This window comes from Hipposideros armiger, unplaced genomic scaffold (genome assembly GCF_001890085.2).
Source record: "Hipposideros armiger isolate ML-2016 unplaced genomic scaffold, ASM189008v1 scaffold_18, whole genome shotgun sequence".
NCBI lineage: Eukaryota > Metazoa > Chordata > Mammalia > Chiroptera > Hipposideridae > Hipposideros > Hipposideros armiger.
The window spans coordinates 1,917,873-1,929,139 of NW_017731368.1; the positions used below are offsets into that span (position 1 = coordinate 1,917,873).

Consider the following 11,267-nt stretch of genomic DNA (forward strand, 5'->3'; position numbering starts at 1 on the left):
GGTCAGGACCCACTCCCCCGGGGTGGCAGGGACGCACAGGACACAGGCTCTGCCGTTGGGCTGCCGGCAGAGCGCTCCTTCGGGAGGTAGGACGGGCCGCAGCACTCAGGCTTGGGCGGGGGAGAAAGAGGGCTGGGCGGGAGAAGCTGAGGCTGGGGCCCCGGGGAGGGCGCCGGGACGAAGGGCCAGAGACCTGGAGTTGGAGAGGCCGCGGGCCGAAGGGGAGGCAGACTCTAGCCGCCTGAGGCCGCCAGGGGGCGCCGCGCTTGCGTGCGTGGGCCGACACATTCGGGGGCGGGGCTACAGAGGGCGGGCGCGCGCGCGCACGCGTCGTGTGTCACGGGACGGGACGGGGCGGGGCGGGCGCGGCGCTCGCGGCCTGGCGACCTGGTTCCGCAGTCCCGGCCGGCTACCCTGCCCCATCGCGGCCCTGCTCGGCCCCATGTACCGCGCGCTGTACGCGTTCCGCTCGGCGGAGCCCAACGCGCTGGCGTTCGCGGCAGGCGAGACCTTCCTGGTGCTGGAGCGCAGCAGCACGCACTGGTGGCTGGCGGCGCGGGCGCGCAGTGGCGAGACGGGCTACGTGCCACCCGCTTACCTGCGCCGCCTGCAGGTGAGTGTGCTCCCCCCCCCCGGGGCCTCCGTGGACCCTTAAGCCTGGCCCCATCATAGGCTCGCAGGGCTGACCCCAGAACCCCAAGCCCACCGGGACCTCAGCAGATAGGGAGTTTGAGAACCTGACCCTGAGACCCCAGACCCACGAGGACTAGGACCTTAAGAGCTTGCACCCCCACATAAGACCAGGCCCTTGACAGCCAACTCTAAGGACTCCAGACCTTCCAAAAACCTATTTCTGGGACTGAGACTCCTTGAGATCCCAGACCCATTGGGACCGAATATCTGAACCCCCATCTGAATAGAATTCGAGTCAGCCCTGAGATTCCAGCCCCACCGAATTCTGACCAGTTCCCCAGATCCCTGAGACTCCAGACCCTTAATCGGCCCCTTCCCTGGATCCCCAGGGTCCCCAGGATTCCACATCTCTTGATTCCCATCCTCACACCCTCAGCTAGAGCCATTGCCTCCCCCACTGAGACCCTGGCCACCCTGGACACCACCTGTTTCCCCAGCCATCCTCCATGTCCTCACCCTTTGACTTGGACCCTGGAGCCATAGGCACCCCCATCCCCTATATGACACCCCCCAAAGCCCTGAGACCTCAGTACCTTTCACTATCCTGTATTCAGCCACCCTCCAAGCTCTTCCTAAGACCACCCACCCACCCACTTTGAACCAAGGATGCCATCCCCTGCTGACACTTCCTGGCACTTCTCCCCCACCCCGCTCCAAGCCTCAGGTCCTGACTTTTCAGACTTCCTTTCTGAGAAAGTGAGTGAACTCCATCCCTCCTTATCCCTGGAGTGGGGGCTGCTCCCATTGTGAGGCAGCGACAGCTCCCCATGGTCTGACTATGGCCTCATTTCCTTCCAATGGAGGCTGCAGCCCCAATTCCTGTTTCCCCAGTATAGTCCTGCTGTGGGGGCTGGGTGCAGTGTCTCCAGCAAGTCTGTTCTGACCATAGCGGGAAGGAAGGCCTGGAGTCGCCACGGCTGGCCTGTGCCAGACACCTCCGCCCCATCCTCGTCCCTAGCCTTTAGGAAACATCCTGTCCCAGCCCAGTTCAGGACAGAAATAACAAGATAAATTTGGAGATGTCATCTGGTCTTACCAGAGGACATGGGCCTGGGCCCTGGACCCTCGGCCTGCTCCCATCTAGGAGTGCCTGGAGTGACAGTGAGGACTGCTGGGCTAGAGTGAGCACATCAGACCCAACCTCTTGGGCTGGAGGGTTTGTTGGAGGCCTCTGAGGAAAGTCCCTGCCTCTTCCACAGGGGCCTGTAAGGCCCCTCCCCAAGCCAGGGCCTCTAGGGCTGGGTGTTTGGGAAGGGCAGAGAAGCTGCCGTCTTCTCTGTCTTGGTTTCTTTCTACATATCTTCCTGCCTTGGTCTCCCTAACTCTGTATCTCTGTGTCATTCTGACTCTCCACCTGTGTGTGTCTTTCTTTCTCTGACTCTCTCCCTGTATCTGTCTCCGGCTCTCAATTTCTTTCTGCGTTGTCTCCCTCCGCATGTCTCTCCCCGCCCCCCACTCTCTATGTCTGTCTGTCTTACTTTCTGTGTGTATGTATGTCTTTCTGTCTCCTGTCTCCCTGCACTCTGGTACACCCCATGCTCCCTGCAGGGATTTGCTAACCTCTGCGTCCTTCTGTCTATCCCCATCAGGGAAGCTTCTCAAACCTGCTCTGGAATGACATCACCTCAGTTCTGAGGCTCCTGTGTAGCCTGATGGACCATGTGTGCCAGCCACAGGGGAGGGGCGAGGGTGGCTTGTCCCATAGCTGCCACCCTGCTACTCTCCACCCCACCCCAAGCAGGCTGAGTTGCTGGGGATGGCAACACAGAATCTGAGGCAGGGGCCAGGCCCCCTTCTTGTGTCCATCCTTTGCCACAAAGAACTGCTGCTTCCTGGGGCAGGTCTGGAAGATTCCTGGAACAGCTTGAGGGGGAATGAGTGCTGGCAGCAGAGGTGGGGAGAGATCTCTTTGGTTTGTCCTCAGCTACGAGGGCCTGCAGAAGACTCTATGAGGACAGGGCTGCTGTGGAGTGTGACCTTGGTTTTGTAAAGGATCAGCAAGATGCAGGGTGATTTGTTAAAGGTTCCAGACAGTAGAGGCTGCCTGCTTTGCAGCTGAGCCCGAGCTGAGTCAAGCTTGGGAATAGACTAGGTGTGTACCCCTGGCCTCAAGCTGGGGATCTAGCTCTGTTTTCGCTCTAGGTCCCTGGTTTTCAGAGACTTTCACTATGGGGTAAAATCCTGAGCAGGCACCAATATGCCAGGCCCCAGCTCCCCGAGTGACGCAGTTTGAGAACCCCGTTTCGTATTCTAGTCCAGCTTTCTGTGTTCACATCTAGCATTCCAGGCTTCAGCAGTCGTGGTCCGCTGTCTGCCCCGGGCTCCATCCTGGGCTAAGCCTGGGCTCAGTACCCTCACTTGGCCCCTAGGTCTAACTGTCTACCCTTCTCCCCTCCCCCCAGGGCCTGGAGCAGGATGTCCTCCAAGCCATTGACCGGGCCATTGAGGCTGTGCACAATGCAGCCATGCGGGATGGGGGCAAGTACAGCCTGGAGCAGCGCGGAGTCCTCCAGTGAGCATGGTGGGGTGGGGTCCTTCGGTGGGTACCCGGATGCACGGAGGGCAGGTTTGGTGATACTGCAGAGTAGGGTGGAGCATGAGGGAGGTGGGAGCGGCCTGGGCTGTGGGAGACCCATCACCCCACAGGGAAAATGTGAGGACTTTGGGGTTGTGAGGTAATACGCCCAATAATCTCCCTGGCCCTCCATCAGGAAGCTGATCTACCACCGGAAAGAGACTTTGTCCCGCAGGGGCCCCTCCACCTCAAGCCCTGCAGCTATGACCCTATCCACCAGTGACCACCACCTCGATGCTTCTGCTGCTAGGCAACCCAATGGGGTGTGTCGAACTGGGTTCGAGCGGCAGCATAGCCTGCCCAGTTCTGAGTATCTTGGGGCAGACGGAGGCCTCTACCAGGTATGTGGTGAGAACATCCTGGGGGAGGGCGGTGGGTGGGGCCTAAGGCTTTGTCCAGAGGCTCAAAGGGTCCACTCGGGTCAGCGATACAACCCAGAGCCATAGCCCTGCCTATTCCGGGAGCTCAGGGCCCTAACCACTGGCATCCCAGATGGCAGCCTGTCCTCTCAGATCCTACTTGTGTCCTCCCAGATCCCACCACAGCCTCGCCGAGCAGCACCTGCCACACCACCCCCACCTGTGAAACGCCGAGACCGTGAGGCCCTGGTGGCCTCGGGGAGCGGTGAGAAGGCAGGGTTGGGAGGATGGGAGGGCCCCTGTGCTTGGAATGGTCGTTCTGCTGTGTCAGGGAGTTGGAGATTCCAGGCTTGGGGGGAAGACAAGGCACTTGTCGGGGCAACTGGGGTCTCTGGGCCTGGTGGGGAGGGTCTGGCAGAGGAACTGAGCCCTGTACTAGAGAACAGGAGCTCTGGGCTTGGAGGGTTAGAGGCCCCCAGGGGGCTACCCTAGCACAGCATTCACTCTCTGCCCACAGGCGGCCGCAACACCACGCTCTCTGGGGGCAGTTCTGTGTCCAGCGGCGGCTCAGTCAGCAGCACCTCCCTTGACACACTCTATACTGGCTCCAGCTCATCTGAGCCAGGCCCCAGCTGCTCACCCACACCCCCACCTGTGCCCCGACGAGGCACCCATACCACTGTGTCCCAGGCTCAGCCCCCTCCCTCCAAGGTGCAAGCCCCTGAACCCCCTACAGAGGAGGTAGCAGTTGATACAACCTCAGCCCCTGATGAGCTGGAGGCCCTGGGTGCGCTGAGCCTGGGGACCACAGAGGAGAAGGCGGTGGCTGAGACGGCTGTGCCCAAGACCATCGGGGCAGAGCTGATGGAGCTTGTGCGGAGAAACACCGGCCTGAGCCACGAGCTATGCCGCGTGGCCATTGGCGTTGTGGTGGGCCACATCCAGGCCTCCGTGCCAGCCAGCTCACCTGTCATGGAGCAGGTCCTCCTCTCGCTGGTAGAAGGCAAGGTGAGGGTGGGCAGCAAGGCCAGGAGCCTCCCCGTCCTCGGGCCGCCCTGCCACCCCTGCCCCATTCCCGCCCTCACACTGGTGTCCAGCCTTTCCTCGACAAGTGTCAGTTGACCTCTGGCTCTGGGCCTCCACTGTGCTGGGTGCCGGGAAACATTTGAGCTGATCTCTGAAGGAGAGGGAGGAAGGTCATTCCAGGCAGGGGCTCAGGCTGGACAAAAACCATGAGGCAGGACTGAGCTTAGCTCACAGGAGGAAGTGGAACAAGGCCAGCATGGCTGGAACAGAGGGAGTGAGGGAGCAGTTGGTGTGGGAGGAGGTGAGCCCTGGGCAGGTGACAGGTGAGACCAGATGTGGATGGCCAAGAGTTCTCTCTGGCTGCAGGGAAGGAATGGACATAGGGCATGAGTGAGGGCAGTGCCTTGCTGACCTTGACAGTGGAGAGAAATGTGTGCTTCGAGAGCTACGAAGGCCTAAGTGCTGACTCAAACATGAGTGAGGTGTGGGCATTCTAGGGTGGGCACTGGTCAGGGAGCAGGATTAGAGGGCAGCCAGCCCAGGCTACACAGTGGTGGCCAGAGAAGCCAGAGGACCTCAGTGGCTCCTGCAGCTCAGGTTTGGTGCAAAGGGGGCGGGGGGGGGGCGCTGTAGTGGGTCAATGGGCTCGCCTGTGCTAGGCAATGTGGGCACTGCGTGGCTGGCAAAGTTCAAGGAGAGGTGGGCAGATGACAGGCCTGGTGCTACTTTGTGTGGAATTGGAGGGTGGAGTGTCAAGAGTCTCATTCAGGCAACGACAGTCCACCACACTCCTCATGGAGGTTTATCTAGGTCTGGGATGAGAGGCAAGTTGCTGGAAAACACCTCTCCCATGCGCTTCATGCAGAAACCTGTCCCAGGAGGTTATCAGGACTGGGGGGGCAGTGCAGTTACTTGGAGAGGGATGTAGAACCGGGCTGGTGCCCTTGGAAGCCATGACATTGAGGGATGGATCGTGGGAACAGGTCTTTTGTGCGAGCTTAAGGGGAAGCAGTGGAGAGGAGGTAAGAGAACCCAAGTGTGGTCCCCTCTCTGGTCCTAGGAGGACACTGACTAGGCGCAGCTCTGGTAGATGAGACCAGGGCCTATTGCCCGATGCTGGCCTAGAGCTCATGCCCACAACCTCAGGGTGTGGGTTGAGCTCCAGGCCTTGGGGGCTTCCTGGAGATGGTAACGGGCAGGGAGTGTGCTGAGCCATCCCTTGCCCTTCCCCCAGGACCTGAGCGCTGCCCTGCCCTCAGGGCAGGTCTGCCATGACCAGCAGCGCCTGGAGGTGATCTTCACAGACCTGGCTCAGCGGAAGGACGATGCCCAGCAGCGCAGCTGGGCCCTGTACGAGGACGAAGGTGTCATCCGCTGCTACCTGGAGGAGCTACTGCACATTCTGGTACGGGGTGGGCGCCCACAGTTGTCCCCAGTGTCCAGAGCAGCAACCCCACCCTACACCATTCTTCAGTGTTCAGGAGTCTCTCCTCCATGTATTCAACTTGCTCAAGTGTGGCCGCATGGCTCACATTGAGTGACTTTCATACTTCCTCCTCCCCACAGACTGACGCAGACCCTGAAGTTTGCAAGAAAATGTGCAAGAGAAACGAGTTTGAGTCTGTTTTGGCCTTGGTGGCCTACTACCAAATGGTGTGTGCAAGACAGGGGGAGGGGGCATGGAGGGACCTGGGTCGAGGAGGGAGTTCTGGGCACTGAGCACACAGGGTCCTCTGCCAGGAGCACCGGGTGTCACTGCGGGTGCTGCTTCTCAAGTGCTTCGGTGCCATGTGCAGCCTGGATGCAGCCATCATCTCCACACTCGTGTCATCTGTGCTGCCTGTGGAGCTTGCACGGGACATGCAGACAGACACGCAGGGTGAGGAAGGGGAGCTTCCTGCCCTCTGGGGGAGTGCCCACCATCCTGAGGGGCTCTGACTGCTTGCCCTGCTCCCCTTTTCCCCCCAGACCACCAGAAGCTCTGTTATTCAGCCCTCGTCCTGACCATGGTCTTCTCCATGGGGGAGGCAGTGCCCTACGCACACTATGGTAAGAAGGCCAGTTGCTGACCAGCTTACTGTGAGGAGCCCACCGCCAGCTGGAGCTGGGACTCACGGCCTGAGGGCCTGGGGACTCACTGACCATAGCCTGACAGGGTGTCTCCAGGGCTCACAGAAACCCAGGGAGGCTGGGTGGTATGGGGGAGGGGAGCGGGGCTGCAAACTTCCGTGTGCCCCTCTCCCAGAGCACCTGGGCACACCCTTCGCCCAATTCCTGCTGAGCATTGTGGAGGACGGGCTGCCCTTGGACAACACAGAGCAGCTGCCGGATCTGTGCATGAACCTGCTTCTGGCTCTCAACTTGCACCTGCCAGGTGGGGGTGGGGCCCGGCTGGGAGGTGGCTGGCGCGCTAGGGGCTCTCCATGCTTAGCACCTGTGCTCTTGCCTCCACCCATGTCCTTCCTCAGCCCCTGACCAGAACGTCGTCATGGCCGCCCTGACCAAGTACACCAATGTCAAGTTCTTCTCCGAGAAGCTGCTCTTGCTCCTGAACAGAGGGGGTGAGGGCCCCAGAATCTGAGGGTGCCCCTTCCATGTCCCGTGACTCCATGAGCCCCTCTACTCCCTGGGGGAACTCGGGGGCTGCTCTGAGGAATGCCCTGACGCCTCTTCTCCCGCCTCCTAGATGACCCTGTGCGCATCTTCAAGCACGAGCCGCAGCCACCGCACTCCATCCTCAAGCTGCTGCAGGACCTGTTCGCCAGCCCCACCACAGCCGCCATCTTTTACCACACGGACATGATGGTGCTCATAGACATCACCGTGAGGCACATCGCAGACCTGTCACCCGGAGACAAGGTGCCTGGAGGTGGCTGCGGTGGGGACGGGACGCTGCTGGAGCCAGGTGTGGGAGGCCGTGCAGGAGCTGTGACGGTGTGCCAGGGCCCAGAGGAGCCGCCATGAGGCAGTGTGGGGGTTGGCTGTCTGGAGGGAGCGGTGGGAGGCGAGGGGAGAGCAAGTGGAGTGTGGCGGCTGCAGCATGAGGAGGGGAAGTGGCCTGACGCACATCCCAGATGGAATGTTGACTGCGAGAGCACAGCAGAAGCGGAGGCCAGTGAGGAAGCAGCCGCAGCTGTCAGGGGTGCAGACGTGGTGGGAGAGTGGCTCCGGGTTGGGGGTGGGGGAAGTTGGCCTGGCAGAGCGCGCTGCCACAGTTGTCTGAGCAACCAGGTGGATGAAATGCTGATTTCTGAGGCGGGGAGGAGCTTCTGGGGGGAAAGAGAGCTCTCTTTTGATGTGTCAAGATTGAGAAGACACCTGCTAGACAGACATCCAGGTGCAGAGGACGGCAGGGAGGCCGCAGGGTGGGAGTCAGGACTGGAGAGTGACGCTTTGGGGATGTCTGTGCATAGAAGGGGTGCGAAGCCTGTGACAGTGCAATCACCTAGGGAACAGGAATGGACGGGTCAGAAAAAAGCTAAGGCCTCAGCCCAGGGCCCACTACAGCAAGTAGGGAGAACTCCAGCAGGAAAACCAAGCGAACAGGAGCCCAAAGCCATGCGTTTAGAGGAGGAGGGAGATGAGCCGTCTCCACAGTGGGGACCCTGAGTAAGATGAGGGCTGAACATTGGCCATTGGCTGTGCCGGGCAGAGGTCAGTGGTGACTGACAGGTCACGTCTGTGGAATGGAAGGAAGAGAGTCTGAGTGGAAAGTTTAAGAGAGAATTTGAAGTTGGAAGGGAATAAAACTGGACCGGGTTTGGAAGCAGTAAATGGGGACAACTCTTGTGAGTTTCTGTGAAGGGGAGCAGAAAAAAGGGCTTGCTGGATGGCGACATGGGGCTAGGGAGAGTGTTTTAAAGGTGGGAGATGCTGGTGCATGTCTCTAAGCCAGAGGGGACGATCCGGGAAGCATAGAGAAGGGGCCCATGTGTTGGGGAGAGGGGGCCGCTGCAGAAAGCAAGTAGACGAGGCCACGGGGAAGGGCCCAGGCCCATATCGTCAGGGGATAGCGCCTGACAAGAGCCAGGGCAGTTAATTCCCGTGGGGACAGGGAAGATGTGGGTGCTGAGAGAAGACAGGGCTTTCTGAAAGAGTGCTTGTTTTCGCCATGAAGCACGAGGCCAGCTGACCAGGCAGTCTAGGTTTGGAAAACAGAGAAGGTGGGCAATGGTGCTTTACGGGACAGCGAACACAGCTGGGCGTGGCGGGAGTCCCAGGCAGTGCCTGTCGGGCCAGCCGGTGGAGGTTTGTGATAAGGAACGAGGTTGAGGCCTGCACACGTCTCTGCAGTTGTCTGCTATTTGGACGCCAGGGTTTGATTTGCAGGCGCTTAGGTATGACCAGGGTGGGGAGTCAGCAGGGTGATGCGGCCTAACACTGGTTTTGGTATTGGCTCCTCTAATCAAAGGTAAAGAGAGAAAGGGCTGGGGAGCGGGACAGACTGAGTGAAAATGCCGGGGCCCGGTCAGGAATTGGGGGTCTCAGTGAGGGCAAAGAGCAGCTTGAGTTTCCGAGTGGAGGAGCTGTTGGAGCACTTTAACCTGAGGTCCTGGGAGGGTAAGTTGGGGGTGGGGATTGGAGATGGATTCAGGGCTTATGTAGAAGGGCAGGTTTCACTGATGGGTTGAGTTTGGGGTGTGGGGAGAGACTAATCTAAAAGGACACCTGCAGGTTTGGCCTGTGCGTTTGAATGGACAGCAGTGCTCTTTATAAGATAAAGAACATGAGAAAGCCTTCAGCTTTGGGAAGATGGGGAAGGTCATGAGTGTGATGGTAGACATAGGGGCTTGGAGTCGGAGATTTGTAGGAGGTGACAAGTGGGCAGCTGCGTATTCTCACCTGGAGCTCACAGGAGAGGCCTAGGCCAGGGGTATGAGTGCGGGTCACATTTGAAGCTGTGGGTGCGAATGAGGGTGAGAGGCAGAGGGCCTGTCACTACAGACACTGGCACATGAGGGCCCAGCATTAAAGGAACCCAGCGCTCACTGCTTCTCCTCGCCACCTCTCTGAGCCAGATCTTCCCCTGGGACTGACTACGTCTGGGGTGATTCATTCATTCACTTACTTATCCGACAACTATCAAAGGTCCAGTTCTGTGCCAAGTACATTCTGGGTGCGGGGGATGCGACCCAGATGTTCACTGGGGTGTGAACTGGTGCATGTGGCTGCCATGAGGCAGTGGTGGCCTGTCCCTGAGCTCGCCTGCTCTTTCCACAGCTGCGCATGGAGTACCTCTCACTGATGCACGCTGTGGTCCGCTCCACGCCCTACCTGCAGCACCGCCACCGGCTCCCTGACCTGCAGGCCACGCTGCGGCGCATCCTGACCGAGGAGGACGCCTCGCCCCAGTGCCAGATGGACCGCATGATTGTCCGAGAGATGTGCAAGGAGTTCCCGGAGCTGGGCGAGGCCCCCAGCTAGCACCTTCCTTTCTTCCCTTCCCTGCAGCCCTGGGCAGAGTGCAGGGGACTTGGGGCTTGGCCCTAAGAATGTTTTGCACTGACTGTATGGGGGGGGAAGGGTGGCAGAAGGGACTTGAGCAGGACCCCCTACCTGAAGTAGGGCTAATGCGAGGGGCCAAGTACAATATTGGGGACCATGCTCTGGGAGCGATACAGGGGCAGAAGGAATGTGTGAGCTGAAGCCCCTCCACCTCCCGGTAGCTGCCTCTTCAGCATGTCCCCCCGCCCTCGACGTATACACGCACACTCAGAGTCCTGCTGCTGCTCCAGATGGGGGCCAGAGCCCCCATCCCCACCCTGCCTGGTCTGTGTCCTGGGCCTCACCAAGCCATGTCCTTGGGGTGAGGGGAGACCCCTCCCCCGCCAGCTCTGTTCTTTGCCTTAGCTTTGCAGTAAGCGCTGCTCATGTGCTTCCCCTGCCCTGTGGCGGTCGCTGCCCCCTCATCCCACCCCCAGGGGTCTTGGCCAAGCTGCTGCTTTGAAAGCAGAATCTTGCAGACAGGCCAGCGATCCTTGAGCCTCACAGAATGGGGTGATGGCGCTGAGAAAGCCAACGACAGAAATCTATTTTCTCTGTAAAAATGTAGACTGAAAAGCCATGTGTATTTTCCTACGTGCTGCAGCTCCCCTTTGGAAATAAATCACAGGCCTCTGGAAAGGCCTCCCTATGTGGTCCTGGGCGGTGATGGGAGAGGGTGGCAAGGGCGCTGGGGCCCCAGGACGTCATCACTAGCTTGCCCTGGTTTCTGCAACCCCGACAGGCCTCCTTCAAGGTCCCTTGAGTCCTGTTTCAGCCGCTTCCCTGAGTTCTGTCTTATGGGCCACAGCCAACGAGTGCCCTGTTGTCCATTTGCAAGTGACTGCCCTTCCACAGTTCACTTAAAATCTTTCTTAGCCTTGAATGCCCTGCCCCGCACCCCCCATGAAACCCTACCCCAGCCCTGGCCTCTGAGTGCCAGCTCTACTCTTCCTCACTTGTCAGGGGGCCCAGCAAGATCCCCTCATTTTGCTTCAGCAGAGATTTGATAATTACATATGGCAAAAAAAGGAAACAAGTGTGGGGTTGGTTAGATTTGCACTATTGGTTGAGAGGAAATTAGAGGCCGTTTGGCAAAAACTTCATTTTCCTTGGGGGCTCCCGGGTTAAAA

General features: G+C 59.5%; 1 protein-coding gene across 3 annotated transcripts; it reads left to right on the forward strand.

Annotated features, from left to right (window-relative positions):
• Positions 1-317: 317 nt before the first annotated feature.
• Positions 318-10,786, forward strand: NCKIPSD (NCK interacting protein with SH3 domain). 3 transcript variants are annotated; one of them, XM_019632221.1, is made up of 13 exons: positions 318-613; positions 3,096-3,205; positions 3,405-3,609; positions 3,802-3,892; positions 4,145-4,635; positions 5,888-6,058; positions 6,220-6,306; positions 6,394-6,532; positions 6,622-6,702; positions 6,899-7,027; positions 7,122-7,214; positions 7,340-7,512; positions 9,874-10,786. In XM_019632221.1, the coding sequence occupies exons 1-13, from the start codon at positions 443-445 to the stop codon at positions 10,075-10,077; spliced, it is 2,145 nt and encodes a 714-aa protein (XP_019487766.1). In that variant the 5' UTR covers positions 318-442; the 3' UTR covers positions 10,078-10,786. The 3 variants fall into 3 exon arrangements, with proteins under 3 accessions (XP_019487766.1, XP_019487774.1, XP_019487782.1); XM_019632229.1 differs by having other exon boundaries at positions 353-613; positions 7,340-7,558; positions 9,874-10,054; XM_019632237.1 differs by lacking the exon at positions 318-613 and having other exon boundaries at positions 3,109-3,232.
• The last annotated feature ends 481 nt before the right edge of the window (positions 10,787-11,267 follow it).

Coding starts and splice junctions, on each gene's coding strand:
- NCKIPSD (XM_019632221.1), top strand. CDS start 443: ATGTACCGCGCGCTGTACGCGTTCCGCTCGGCGGAGCCCAACGCGCTG. Junction 3,206..3,404: donor GAGCAGCGCGGAGTCCTCCA/GTGAGCATGGTG, acceptor GCCCTCCATCAG/GAAGCTGATCTACCACCGGA. Junction 3,610..3,801: donor CAGACGGAGGCCTCTACCAG/GTATGTGGTGAG, acceptor GTGTCCTCCCAG/ATCCCACCACAGCCTCGCCG.